The sequence below is a fragment of the Sciurus carolinensis genome, chromosome 2 (genome assembly GCF_902686445.1).
Source record: "Sciurus carolinensis chromosome 2, mSciCar1.2, whole genome shotgun sequence".
Classification (NCBI taxonomy): domain Eukaryota; kingdom Metazoa; phylum Chordata; class Mammalia; order Rodentia; family Sciuridae; genus Sciurus; species Sciurus carolinensis.
In genome coordinates, this window is record NC_062214.1 from 116,424,149 (window position 1) to 116,439,107 (window position 14,959).

Below are 14,959 nucleotides of genomic sequence, written 5' to 3' on the forward strand. Positions count from 1 at the left end.
GGACCTCACAAAGTTTGGAGGATACAGGCGATATAAGCCAAACAGCTAAAGTGTGTAGCTAGTTTCTTGGGGGCGGTTGAGGGAGGGAAACTTCCTCTCCCAAGCAGTTTCAATTCTGAGCACATGTGACTTCCAGTACCCTTACCAAAACAAATTCAGCGCCACCGGGGGTCCGGGGTGCGGGGCCGGCCTTTGCCCTTCTCCTGGCAGCTTCAGTGCCCTCACTTAGGTGGTTATGCCCGTGCCTAAACATTATTTTTTTTTCCGGGCCAGGCTGACCCTGGTACAGGGCGATGACGCGGAGGCTGCGCACCCTCAGGGGTCAGACGTCCCGCGGGCAGCAAAAGGCGCAGCAGCGCGGGTCTGCGGACAGGCGGGTGGAGTGAACGCCCTGGCGAGGCCCGGCGCGTCACGCGAGCAGCCCCGGAGGCTTCGACCCCGCCCCTCCCGCCGCACGCACGCGCACTGCGCCCAGCATGAGGGTCGCGGCCCTGATCAGGTAACGTGGCGCCGGGGCCGCCTACTTCTGGCTCCTTCCTGCAGCCGCTGGCGCCCACCAAGCGGGTGTCTGGGTCCCCGTCGCAGGTCTGTCCTCGGCGGCTCCTCGGGCCACAGGAAGAGGCGGAGCCGTCGGGTTGCTGCCTGGCCCGCTAGGTCCGGCCCTGGCTAGCGCTTGGCCCTTCCCGGCCGTTGCTGCCTCTCGTCTTCGGGCCCACACACTTGGATTCGCCTGGGAATATTTTAAAAAGTCCTGATGCCTGGGTCCCACCGCTGGCCTCGCTGGTTTAATTACTCTAGTGCGACCGGGCGTCGGATTTTTAAAAGCCCCAATGTTAGGCTCTGAAGTTTGAGAGCCACTGCTTGACTCCCCTTATTCCGTTTAATAACTCCTGGCCTTTTCTCCCCAGCTTTCTTCTGACCCTTCTATAGTTCCTTCAAGTTCGCCTGGCCGCGGTGCCCTAACTTTTTCCCTGGACCTACTAGTCCCGCCCCTCACAGTAAGGCCACCTTTCCCTGGTCTTCCATCGCACTTGGGTTGCTTGCCTGAGCGAGGTGGATTGCTTATGGCATCCTCATGTTTCTGTCTTGGAACTCAAGTACAAAGTGGGAATCTCTTCTGGCGGAGAAGGAATTGTGCATTTTATACTACATCTAGTTGCAGTTGCTTCAGCTGTTCATCATTGCTCTAGTGACATGTTAAAATATTCCAGCAGGAGTTTGAAGTATATAATGACCCATCTTGTTTAGGTATATAGATAACCCAAACCAGGCCAGTTTACATTTCTCAATACTCAATGTATAAATTGAGGCAAAGGGGAACATACTAGCAATATTACAAAAAGGAATTTAGTCTACTTAAATATTTCCGAGATTTGGATCGGAACGGTGTCCTGAAATACACTGCCACAATACATTTACAGATTTTGTAGATTTCATAACGTTTAATTCAGTGCTTTAGGTAATTGATGGTAATTGACAGAATTGACCAATTAAAGGCTCCAGATTCCAGTCTCTCTGTAGTGACTGAATATTCCAATTTCTCCTACCTAAATGCCATTCTTAGAAAACTAGACTGTACTGTCACACTAATCATTGTTATTCAGTAAATTGCCCATGAGAAGGGAATGATTAAGCTTTAAACGTTGTGCATTTCATTTGCTCTAGAGATATTAGAATTAAAGTAGCCCAGGAAATGAATAACTCACATCCACAGTCATTTTGCCAAAAAATCTAAGGATTAACGTAATACACAACATTAGACTATTGGTGGGGAGGAGAGAAGATCAGTGTAGTCTGTCACACTAAATATTCTGTAAAGTGCATTTGCTACTTTTATAATAATATACTAAAGAAAGCAATGTTGGAAAATTCTTGCCCAATTTCAATAGCTATATAAATGTTAGATACGCCATAAGAATGAATACAAAGCCATATGTGTATATACATATATTAATGCTTACGATATATGTATGCCTATGTATTATCTATTATGTATGTTATATAGTTATGTATTAGATATATGCATTTAAATTTTTTTTTTTTTTTTTTTTTTGCGGTGCTGGGGATTGAACTCAGGGCCTTAGTGCTTGTGAGGCGAGCACTCTACCAACTGAGCAATCTCCCCAGCCCTATGCATTTAAATTTGAACACAGAATCTATTTGCAATTTTGTTTGTGCATATATGGCTGTATAACAGAGGTAGGATATGTGTTTGCATTTTAGGGAGTAATTGAAACTGAGGTTGTTATGTATTGTTAGACTGTATAACATTATTTTTCTAATACATAAACAGGTGTCATCAGAGTTTACAGTTGAATGACACCTTGAGTATTATTTAAGGAAGACCCTTCTCTAATTATATAATGAAGCTATAAACCCAAGCACAATGAATAATTTAGCTTAATATCCCTGAGTTGGAAACTAAAACTCAGGTCTGTAGGATTTCTCACCTCATCGATACAGTCATTCCCAGATATTTATGGGATATTTGTTTCAAGACGTCCATGGATACCAATATCTGCAATTGCCAAGTGCCTCATATAAAATGGTATATATATCCTATGCACATCCTCCCATGTACTTCATATGATCTGTAGATTACTTATAATACCTAACAGTGTAAATAGCTGTCATACTATATTGATTAGTGAATATTGACAAAACAGTGTATGTGTTCAGTATAGATGCAATTTTTTCAAATATTTTCACTTGACTGAATCCATGGATGTGGAACCCATAGAGAAGGAGGGTTTACTGTACTGCATAATTCATGAAATTTTAAGAGGAGAGTAAGGTAGTCAGCGTTTCCCAAAGTTGTTTGCCCTTGAAAACTTTTGTTCTTCAACTATGTGTTAGGTGAGAAATCCTACAGAGCAGTTAACATTTGTTGGACACTAGTGTTCTGTAGAACAGAACTTGAGAAATAATACTTTGAAACCATATATAAAAAGTTAGCATATTTTAAAATAAATTGTAAGACTAAGTTCTGATTGTGAATGCATGCTCTTTAATTATTCATATTCTATATATTGTTCATATCATAGAATTAGTTTCTTTTTATTTGGGGAAGTTTTGAAAGACCTACTTAGATGTATCTGAATTTGAAGAGAGAGAGGACTCTTTTATACTTCCCTTGCCTTTTGCACTCTCCTTCTCCTTGAGAAGGTCTGGAATGAGTTGTATGTACAGTGGTAGCTGAAGTACTGATAGTACTGATGTTTAACTTTAATCAGCATTTGCTTTTCATCTCTACAGAATCTGAAACCATGTATGTCACACTTTGTCTTGAAATTGGGACTCATTTTAGCTTAATAGAATTTTGTCTAAGAGATATATGTAATAAATATTTAGCTAGGATGTAAGTTTTAAAGTAGTGTTTATTTGTAAAGCACTTTTTAGTTAAGTAAAACTACCATCATGAACCTAAGAGTTATTATACTTTATTTAGAATGCTCTTTGTTATAATGGTATATAATTTTAAAAGATCTCCTAAGTTGCAACTTTTGACATTCAGAAAAATTTGCTTACAATATGGAAATTAATGGTGTGTCTTACTGCATTCTTATTATGAAACAGTCCCTCATATATTTGGAAAAGCTGAGTAAATAATGTGTTTATGTTGATATCTATTTATTTGTGTTGAATGATGGTCACTAACCTGATAATTCATGTTCTCTCTCTCACTCTCTGTCTCTCTCTTGCTCTCTTATTTATTTATTTATTTTTTTAGTGGTGGTAAAGACAGCTGTTATAATATGATGCAGTGCATTGCTGCAGGGCATCAGATTGTTGCTTTAGCAAATCTAAGACCAGATGAAACCAAGGTAAGTGTATGATTTTATTGAGAACTTCTCCAAATGACTGAAACTCAGATTTATAAGTGCTTTCTATTATATGCAATTTTATTATAGGCAGTAGACAGAGGGGAAAAAAAGAATCAGTATATATTTAGCCATATTAGATGTTCAATTCTGCATAAAAGTCATCATTGTTTTTACTTACATACCCTTTAATCTTCATAACAACTCCTAGAAAGAGGCATTATTATTGTTACTTTTAGTAGACTGGAATGCTGAAGTTTCTGAATCTAAGTTGTCCAAAGTAAAATAGCCAGCACAAACTTCCTAGAGCTGAGACTTGAATGTTTTTATTTCAGAATGCACTGCCATTCCACTACAACCTTATTTCCAAGTGTTGCAGGCAGTATATAGGTAGGTAAGATACAGTCTCATGAGTCAAGGAGCTTGGAAGTAAGACATATATTCTTTTTTTTTTAATATATTTTTTTAAGCTGTCTGTGGACACAATATCTTTCTTCCATTTATTTATCTTTATGTGGTGCTGAGTATCAAAACCAGGGCCTCACACATGCCAGGCAATCACTCACCACTGAGCTACAGCCCCAGCCCAGACATACATCTTAATTCATTTTCACTTTGAACCACAGATCTCATTTGGCTTTTCTTTCTTTCTTTTTTTTCCCCCAATTAGAATTAAAAAAAAAAAAAAAAAGTGTTCACAAATTTTGCTTTATTCTTTTGTTAAATCTATATAATTAAACTGCTAAGTCTAAAGGAGGAAAAGATTAGCACTGGCCTAACTTTATAATTTTTACTTATACACGTCTCTTCTAGTAAGATTTTTATCATCCCCTTATATAATTTATTTTCAGACTCTGCTTTTCACTTACTGTTATTTTAGAATGAATTAAATGAGTGGTATATGTGAAAATATTAATCATAGTTCCTGGTATGAAGTAGGTATCCTGCAAATTTAGTTGAATGAGAGTGTAACACTAAATATTTCCTTTCTTCCCTTCCTCTCTTTTCCCTTTTCCTTCCTGCATTCTTTTTTCCTTCCCATCTTTTCTTCCTTTCCTTTTCTCCTGTGCCTTCTCAGGGCTGCCAGTCAGTAGTATTTTTATTTATCTAAATTTTATAGTGTTTTCTATTAATTTTACTTTAGTCCTGGTATCCCCAAGTAAATTGATTATAATTTTGAAAGGAGAAATCATAAATTTTATCTTCTTGGGGATTTCTATGCACTTGGGATAACTTTTTGACCATGGTTAGAGTTCACTCAAAGTTTGTTGGTAGACCAATGAATAGTGAACACACTTGAATTAGCCCTGAAATAGTGAGCAGTTATTTCAGTCAGATATTTGAATTTTCTTTCCTTCTGTGATCAAGACCCAAGTAATGTTGGAAGCGATGTGGAAAATAGAGATTACAAGTATTTATAAAGAAATAGAACATAATCCTATAGAGATTCAGGGGTAAATCATACTCTGAGGGTTCTATTGATGGGTGATAGCTACTTTTTTTTTTTTTTTTTTTTTAAAGTAGTGAGGATTTCTTGAAAATGTTCTTCTAGTTCTAACTTCAAGAAAGAGATAACGCTCCGAGGGTGATCAGGAACTGCTGTAACCTCTACCTTACAAAAGAAGAAAGTATATCTTTAAATTAGACCTGTTAGTGGAATGGAGGCATTTACTTAGGAATCATGTTAGTGATTAAAAAAAATTCAATAGTAAGAAGAATTAGAATATTGTAAAGTGAAATTCTGGAAAAATCAGCTGAAACTATTGTAGAAGAGAACAGATTAATGTGGGTTGGTAGATGAGTTTAGCTGATATTGATTTAAAGTCAGCAGGAAGTTGGGATCATTGAGTGATTCATCGAATGACTTCTGCCTTAAACAAGTTGTAAAAGCAACCACAGTGAAGAATGACTGATAGAGAAGACTCCACTATAGAGCAGAGTTGGTTAGAAGGCATTCACACATTGGATTTTCAGTAGTCTGAAAAGGCATTTATTCACATTTATGGGGATAACATGCATTTGTCATAAAATTCACAAAACCATTTCTTTAAATTTGTAGTAGGAACTTTTGTGGTGTGTTAATAGAGGTGCTGCAGGCAACAGTGGAGCCTTTTGGTTTTATTTGATGTCCCACCCATGGTTGCTATGTAACTTCCACTAATAAAAGTTACATTGTGGTTTGGACTAAATGGAGCCTTAAAGAAAAATTATCTCTTAGGTTTTTGAAGCCAGTAGAATGTTTTAATTATACTAACATTAGGAAGTTCCTTGCTAAGAAGCTCAAATTTCTTTGAATAAATCGATTCAATTATATCAGTATCCCTTAACACTAATTAAAGGATACATTTTAAAGACCCAGTTTAACTTTGAGATGAAGGCTAAAACATTTTTAGGTAACTGGCTATCTATCTCTACTTCCTAGTGGGACTAGGAGTAAGACAGATATCTGATAATCATATGAGTACCATTCTGCAGGAAGACAGTCTGATGTGTGGGTCAAAAACCTAACCTGGTGAGCCAAAATGAAAAATGGCATGTGATAACAGTTTTGATTGTTGAAAAAGTACTTAAAATACCATTCATTCCTTTTAATAGGCTATTTCCACATCAAGTGGAAAGTGGATTTGTTTGGCTTACATACATACTTATTTGTCAAAGTAAATAATTTTTGTAACTTTTTGTTAACATGCTGTAAACATTTTCTGTGTTACTAAATATCATTTTACAACAGCATTTTCCATAAATCATCTTTGGAACACAGATACCTCCATGTATCTATTCACATATATGTAAGATTTTTGTGGATAGATAAATTTATGAGATAGGTCACCCTCTTTCCCCTTGTTGGAAGGCCTAAAAGCATATTAGTATGGGGAGAATTACAGCAGACATCTATTTAGCATTTTTTATCCTCATATTTTGCAAACTTATTTGACATGGATTCATTTTTTCATCCAATAGCTATTAACATCTTATAGGATTTGTATTCTATAGAACACTCTTTAGAAAATACACTTATATTACTGGCTGCCTAGTATTTTATTATATGAATACACTATAATTTTCAATCTATTATAAATGTATGATGAATATATTTGTAGATAATCTTGGTGTTTAGTCAGTATTCTTTTTCTAAAACGTAAACTTATGAAATCGAAGTCTATTCCAACATATTTCTAAGTTCACTTATATCACCATAAGATCTGATGTGACTCATCTGTTTTGAATATTTTACACATATTGTATTTGTGGAATCTTGTGACAACCAGTGATTATGTTATTGAACAACTTCAGTTGCCATGTTTCTATACATACGTGTAAGTGGTCTATCAATATTGAATTTATATATATTTTGTTGAAGTACTAAATATAAAATATATAAGGAACATATACATTTTTTCTTATAAATATGTGTCACCTATTAACCAAATGGATATTTAACTAATAAAGGTTTTTATTACAACTCTGATTTTGTGAATCACCTTGAATGATTTTTTTAAAAAACGTTTATATAATAAAATTTATTTTATTTTATTTTTTTAATAAAATTTTTAATTGAATGAAATAATCAAACTTTTTTGTTACATTGCTCTTTAAACATTGCTGCATTTTGTTTTAAAATTTATAGTTTTATTTGTAATTAACAGTATAGATGATTAGAGCTGGTATTAACTAAGAGCAGCTGTGGACAAATGTGCGATTTTTTATTCTTTTTGGTATTAGGGTTAGAACCCAGGGGCACTCAGTCACTGAGCCATATCTCCAGTGCTTTTTATTTTTAATATTGAGACAGGGTCTCACTAAGTTGCTTAGGGCCTTGCTAAGTTGGTGAGGCTAGCCTTTAACTTTGTCATCCTCCCCACTCAGCTTCCTGAGTTACTGGGATTATAGGCATTTGCCACTGCACCCAGCCAAATGTAAAAGTTTTTGGTGTTATTTCACCATAAATGCAGAGAGATACAGTATTGCAAGCTTTTAAGTCCATGTTGATCCTCTTCAAGCTGTAAAACCTACATGGACTTTGAAATCCACACTTTCAATCTGTTTTACTGATTATTTCCATTTTAATTGTTGCAGTGGGATCTGATGAACTGGATAGCTACATGTATCAGACAGTGGGTCATCATGCCATTGACTTGTATGCAGAAGCAATGGCTCTTCCCCTCTACCGCAGAACCATAAGAGGAAGGAGCTTGGATATAGGACAAGTGTATACCAAACGTGAAGGTGATGAGGTTGAAGATCTCTATGAACTTCTGAAACTTGTTAAGGTATACAGAGTGATCATTTACATTTTTCTAATTTAGTGTGTAACTGAAAATTTAAATTGCTGACTTATTTAGTAGTAAATGGTTTATAACTATTAATAGCCCAACTATTCTCTGAAAGGATTTTTATCTCTTAGAGGAGAAAAAAAAAACCCTGTTAATATGCCTTTATATTAAAGGATATTTAAAAATGAAAGTTTTGTTACAGTCTGACATTCAGGCTTGTCAAATGATATTTAATTTTTTCTCCCTTAGAATATTGAGACTGATGGCCATTCAGTAATATTTTTACAAAATATTTTTGGAATGTCTACTATGTTCTTGGCATGTGGTGCAAAGCACTTGGGATAGGGCAATAAACAAATCAGACAAGGCCTATTCTGATAGATCACGCTTTCTAATGAAAGACAGAAAATAAACAAACAAATAACATGTTTTCTGTTGAAAAGTACTATGAGAACAATGAAACAGAGTCAAGGAGATAGCAACTGATAGCAGGGCCTGACTCGGGGAGTGGTACTATAGTTGATCAAGGGAGATCTTTCAGATAAGACAAAGATTAAGTAAACCTAAAAGAAGTAGGAGCTGTGTGCCTTTCTTAAATCTGGTGGAAGAAGTATGAATTAAATACTTCAGTACTGTGTATAAATTTCGCACTAATTAATTTCAGTAGGCAAAATTTAGGAGAGAAGCATGGAGCTCCTATATCTAATATGCATTATTCTCATTAAGGTTAATTAATGAAGATGATTTTGTCTTGAGCAGTTATCTTTTCATTCTCATTGATAGCCAACCATTCAGTAAAATTCAGTGTTCTTCTTAAATGTGAATTTTTATCCAGTCAGCTACAGTCAAATCATGTAAGGTATATTGATGATGTGGCCATTTAGACGAGTATTTCCTGGATATCTTAAAATCTTTTCACAAGGGAAAGGAAGAAAGATTTCTCTGTTCGTTCCTCTACCAGGGGATCTTGCAGTTCATTTTCTCATGCTTCATATAAGTTCAGCCTTTTCAGAAGTATTATCATGAACCTCTGTCATGAAAATTTTCTAGTCTCAAATAACTCCTTCATTACAACTTTAAATTTGATACCAATTAAAGCTTAATATGAATTCAGGATTTTGATTTAAATATATGAAGCATTTAAATTCTTTTACAGTTTTCTTGTTTAGAGTGGTTCTTTTGTATGTCAGAAATTTTTCATTTTTATTTAAAAACTGATAGGAAAAACAGTTCTATAATTTGTTATTTAGCTATAGATATGAAAAGGAGTAGATCCTTTTCAAAGGAAATCATAGGGGAGATAACATGCTAATTACAATTATTTTGATTATCAAAGAAAGGGGAAGGAATACAAGTTTGCTTTTAATAGGCGCCTTTACAAAATGGTACAATTATGATTTCAACAGTGTTCACTTTGAGATGTGAAATACTGAGTGCAAATCCTGCACTTTCAAAAGCTCTCTTTCAAGGTACACAGAAACTGGAGAAGAAATTTGAAATATAAGCCAATATTACAAAATGGTAGAACTCATATTAGAAGTAATTGGGTTACATAAAAATCACAGACTTGGTAACTTTGAAGAGGCTCTGTGATAACAGCCCTCCAAGAAGAGGAAAGATAATAAATTACTAATCAATTTAATTAAAAATGGGCAGATTAGTAGTAATTAAGAAGAATTTTCCCTTTGATCCCTGCTGTCTTTGGGAAAGAGATTCTTTGCCATTATCTTTATAGTAACAGTCAGTTATGACATAAATTAATGCTAATGTTAAATCTTGACAACTTCTGCTTTGGAATTTCATGCATGATAATTATAACTATAGTTGAAAGAGATGTTATCAAGTTGTCTGGTACTAAATAGTTTCTTTTCCTGTGTAAAAATATTAATTTTACTATAGGATATTTTAAGGACATAAATATCAGAAATATATTATTTTTGTGGAAGACATAGTGTAACGAGGCTTTTATAGTAAAATCCATTTATGAAATACTGGTGTAAAGACTCCTGTAGAGGTCTTACATATTCTAATGAATAATGGAGTAATTGTGGGAAAAAACTAATCTAGAAAAGCTATAATTTTTAAAGTTATCTTCATTTGTTCTAAGAAGAATACAGAACTACATTTTAATTCTTTGAATATTAATGAATCATTGAAAATATTTAGATTTATTTTCATTTCAAACATTTATTTATAGTAGGTTTCAGTTATGAAACTTTCATATTTAAGTTTATTTTTTTGTTTCTGTAGCTCTTTGCCCCACGCAAATATTAGAGCGAGGTGATTTTCTGTTTTATAAGGAATTTAATTTACTTATTGCTGAAAATAAGAGAGGAAAAGCTGGAATACTTTATAGTGTTATAAATTTTCTAGCTATTTTGTTGCAATTATGAAAACTAATAGAAATGTAATAAGCCTTTATGCCTTATAGATTACCAGGTATCTGTGACAGAGATATATATATCTCAAGGTGTTTGCAAAATTTCTGGCTTTTATGTGACTAATCTTTATTCTTTAGAATTTCTTTAATATAGAAATGTAACTTTGATTCTCAAGTAGTTTAATTTGGCATTATAGATAACCTGTATTATATTCTGAAAAATGTAGTAGTTTTCAGATTGTGTGAGTTTTCTTTTTAAATCACATAAACGATGTAATAGTTTTCAAAAGACACACATAAGCATCATATTTCTATAGAAAACATTTAAGTATCATCATATTATTTCTTTTTCCACTAGCTTGGGACTACTTCCTTTTGAATTTAATGTCCTCTTCTTTTTTATTTAGTTTTACTTCAATGGAATCATCTTTAAGAAACTTCTTCAGAGATGGTGCTTTCCATTCCTTATAGTTTTAAAATGTTCTCATTCTTCTTGGACAGTTTATACATTATTTGAATTTAGAATTTGAGGATGAAAGTCATTTTTTTCCTCAAATTGTTGAAAGGCTCACTGTCCTCTATCCTTTACTGATGCTGATCTGATTTTTGTTCTTTTTTACGTGACTTGTTTTTGTTCTCTGTAAATTTTATGATTGGGTCTTTATGCTTAGTGTTCCAAAATGTCACAATATTGCCACAGTGAACATAGAGGGATTCTTTCCCTGAATCTCCTCCATAATTCCCTATTTCATGGCATATCCCTACCTTCTTTCTCCCATTGATGATTCATGGGTGGGCATGTAATCCTGGTGAAAGTCAGTCACAACAGGGCATTCCTCTGACTATAGTGATAGAATCCAGGATGGTTGTATTAACTTACGTTGGCTCTAATAGAATGAAGTGTAGGATGATGGGTGATTGGCAGAAGATAACTCTTTCCTCACACATGGAGAGATGTGTGAGTATAAGACCTCTGTTGACTCTGTTCTCAGTCAAGTCTTTTATATTTCTCTAACCTTTATAGTTAGAGGACTGCTTCCAGTTACACATCTTCCTGGTTCAAATCTAGTAGAAAAAGCTCCATTCTTCTTTAATAATTCAAAAGACTTCATTGACTGACTGTTATCATCCATGATCTAGTCATAGTTTTTTTTTTTAAAGGAATTAAGAGTACTCCATTTTATTTAACAATTAGCATTTTAACTTTGTAAATTAATCAGATGTCTCTACAAACACATTTGAGTAATCCCATACATGCATACATGTTAACTCTAATTCACTTATTTTCTTAAAAAAAAAAACCAAGATATTAGACAAGTGTCCTTAAAAGTATTTGCCATCTTTTTCTTGTTGAAGAAAAGTCCTAGAAAAATCGATGTTAAACATTTTATTAACATCAACATTTTATTAGTTTGACCACCTAGAGACTTGTGAGTTATTTTTAAAGACATTTTACTTTTAAATTGAACCTTTTAAAATCACACGAATTAAAAGTGTCTGGATCCATTTTTAAATTTTAATTTTAGGAGTGCTCAGTTTTGATACAGACAAAACATGACATCAGACAGCACAACATACAAATAACACAAAATCAAAGCCTTATAACTTTATAGGTGAATCTCCATTGCAGTGTAACAGATGTTCAAAAACTATAGTTGAATAAAAAAATAGAACTGATCAAAAAAGTCATGAGATCAAAAAAATGTAGAATTAAAAAAAAACAAGAGTCCTGGAAAAATTATACGGCCGTTAATTACTTTAGTAAAGCACCATAAAATTTACTTTTGCTGGAGTTCAGGTAAGACTCTTTTTGCTCTTTTTTTCTTTCCTTGGGTTTGAGGCCCTCTCCTACTAAGCATTCTGGCTTCCTCCATTTACATTTCAATGTGAGCCTTGACTGAGATATAGAAGAAGCTGACAGGTTTTAGCAGAAACTTTGTGCCTAGGGCATTTTAACCATTTTCTTGGTTCAATTCAGGTTTGGACGCTGAAAATTGTGAAACAGTTATCTCCCACTACTTGTGGGGAATGGGGCTACTGTATCATACTCCTTACTAGGACATGCCACTGATGGTTGGGCTGGTTACTCCCTCCACACCAGCGTATGTGGGACCTTGTGGCAGGAAGACTAGGTGGGCTGGGCTAGGGAATCCAGTCATAGTTTTAAGAAAATGATTTCATTTGACTATAAAGGCCTAGATCATCTGCCATTTCTGTAGTGAGAGGTGGAATCAAGATTATTGGGATCACATTTTCTAGGAGTGAGGAAATCGTGAATCTCCAAGTGTAAATAAGGCTGGTCCTCACTACTTGATTTTTACTTTTTCTCAGTCCTCCACCTCCACCTTAACTACCACAATTAGATCTCTAGAATCTGTAGATAATACATCTGTGATTTCTAAAATCTGACCCTTTGTCCTCATTCTCACAACAGGTTTTTCTTATGTATTATGCAAGTCAGAACTAGTCAGCTTGCCTTCAGAATTGCCCTGTACTCCAACTAGCTCTTCTACAGATAGTTGTCAATATACAGATGCTTGAACAACTCATTTATTAGTCTGACACAGAAGATCCTTTGAGAATGCCCTTGCATTCCTATGAGTCTGATCTTGCCATTCGTATATAAGCCTCTGGGATCAAGTTATAAGGAACTAATTAGGTTTCTAGAAGCTTTCTTTTTTCATGTCTGAGTCTTTACCTTTGTCTTTCTGGATTCTTATTTCTTTGTTCTCCTAAAGGCCCCCTTCTCACCTCATATCCTTTTGTGAAACCAGCTCTAATTTACCTTCTTCCTATCTCTTTAAAGGCAGTTTGTACCTCTACTGTGGTTCTCTTGTATTAGGATTGTTTATTTAACTGTCTCTCTTGTTAGACTGTGAGACCTTCAAAGACATGCTCAGTGCTCTTCAGTTTTGTGTCTCAAGTGTACCTAGCAGAGTTCCTGGTATATGGAGGCTCTTAAAGAATTGTTAAACAAAGTAGTTAAGTCCAAAATTTATCACTTTTTTTAAACTAATAATTTATGTAAGGCAGAGGAACCACAACATTGTTTCATTATATGGTATAAAACCAGTGGTAAATTGATTTTGTGTTTGCTTTTTATCTAGAGGCTTATGTGAATAGGCATCATAGTGAAAGTTTTCATAATAAGGCATTCTATCAGTTTTGGCAGTGTTACCATGATCTGTACCAAGAATAATTTCCAGTTGCAGACTATCTTATAAAAATGCTGAGCAAACACTTTTCAAAATATTTTGGCATCTTCACTTTAGAAAACCTGCTTATGGTAAAAAAATGACTTTGTGAATCTCTTTTACTTTAAATCTTGGGGGAGAAATATCTTGGATTGTGGATTACTTTGAGACAAATACAGAGGATTTGGAGTGAGAGAAACTTAAGAGGGCCCTAAGATTGATTTGCAGAGAGACCCCGAAATGGTGCTAATTAAATAGGCATATAACACTGTACAAATTATTCCTGGCTCTTGAGCACTGTACAACTTGCTGTAAGCCCTGTCTTTTCCCAAGATTTTAGACATTTAACCTGATCCCTTGGCATAAGAAATTCTTTTCTAGTGTTGATTCTGGACTTCAAATAGGAAGAGTTTGCATTACAACAGACCAGTGTCATTTTTACTACAGGTGCAGCTTTTTTGAGACTGTCATTTCTGGCTTTTTGAGAGGATAAGGTCAGGTATACATGAGGAAGTACATGATAGTAGATCTATTTGAAAATAAAATTCTGTAACATACTTTGTAATTCTTATTGTTCCTAAACTTATCACAGGTCCAGAGTCTTCATCTATAGATTCCTCTTAAAGCCTAGAAAATATAACTTCTTCATTTTTGGTAAAACTCATTCTGTCTCCTCAATCTTGATCTTCCTTCACTTTTGTTACTCTTTGAATGTATATATTGTGTAGAAACATACATAGACTTTCTGTTTATCTTTTATCTGATTTAGTGTGTTATGATTTGGATATGAGGTATCCCCCAGAAGCTCATGTGTGAGACAATGCAAGAAGGTTAGGAGGAGAAATTATTGGGTTATGAGAACCTTAAACCAATCAGTGAATTAATCCCTTGATGGGATTAACTGAGTGTTAACTAAAGGTAGGTGGGGTATGGCTGGAGGAGGTGGGTTATTAGAACTATGTTGTTGGGGGATACATATTTTATGTCAGGCAAGTGGAGTCTCTCTTTCTGCTTCTTGATCATCATGTAAGGCACTTCTCATCATACTCTTCCACTTTCATGTTCTGTCTCACCTTGAGTCCTGAGAAATGGAGGTGACCTTTTATGGACTGAAACCTCTGAAACCATGAGCCCCCAAATAAACTTTTCCTCCTCTAAAATTGTTCTTGTCAGGGTCACAGCAATGAAAAAGCTGACTAAAACACAGGGCATCACTTTACCATTTGACTTTCATATCCTGTATTCTTTACTTCTGCAAATTAGATTTTTTTTTTTCTATTTAATCAGCTA

The 14,959-nt window shown here is 34.8% G+C and overlaps 1 protein-coding gene across 2 annotated transcripts in view; it reads left to right on the forward strand.

Annotated features, from left to right (window-relative positions):
* The first annotated feature begins 362 nt into the window (after positions 1 to 362).
* Dph6 (diphthamine biosynthesis 6) overlaps positions 363 to 14,959 on the forward strand; it is a 206,280-nt gene continuing 191,683 nt past the window's right edge. Inside the window, exons 1-3 of one of the 2 annotated variants that reach the window (XM_047538744.1) lie at positions 363 to 499; positions 3,731 to 3,828; positions 7,899 to 8,092. In XM_047538744.1, the coding sequence (XP_047394700.1) occupies positions 477 to 499; positions 3,731 to 3,828; positions 7,899 to 8,092 (315 nt within the window). In that variant the 5' untranslated portion in view covers positions 363 to 476. The remainder of the gene's footprint in view (positions 500 to 3,730; positions 3,829 to 7,898; positions 8,093 to 14,959) is intronic. The other variant, XM_047538743.1, reaches the window with a different exon arrangement.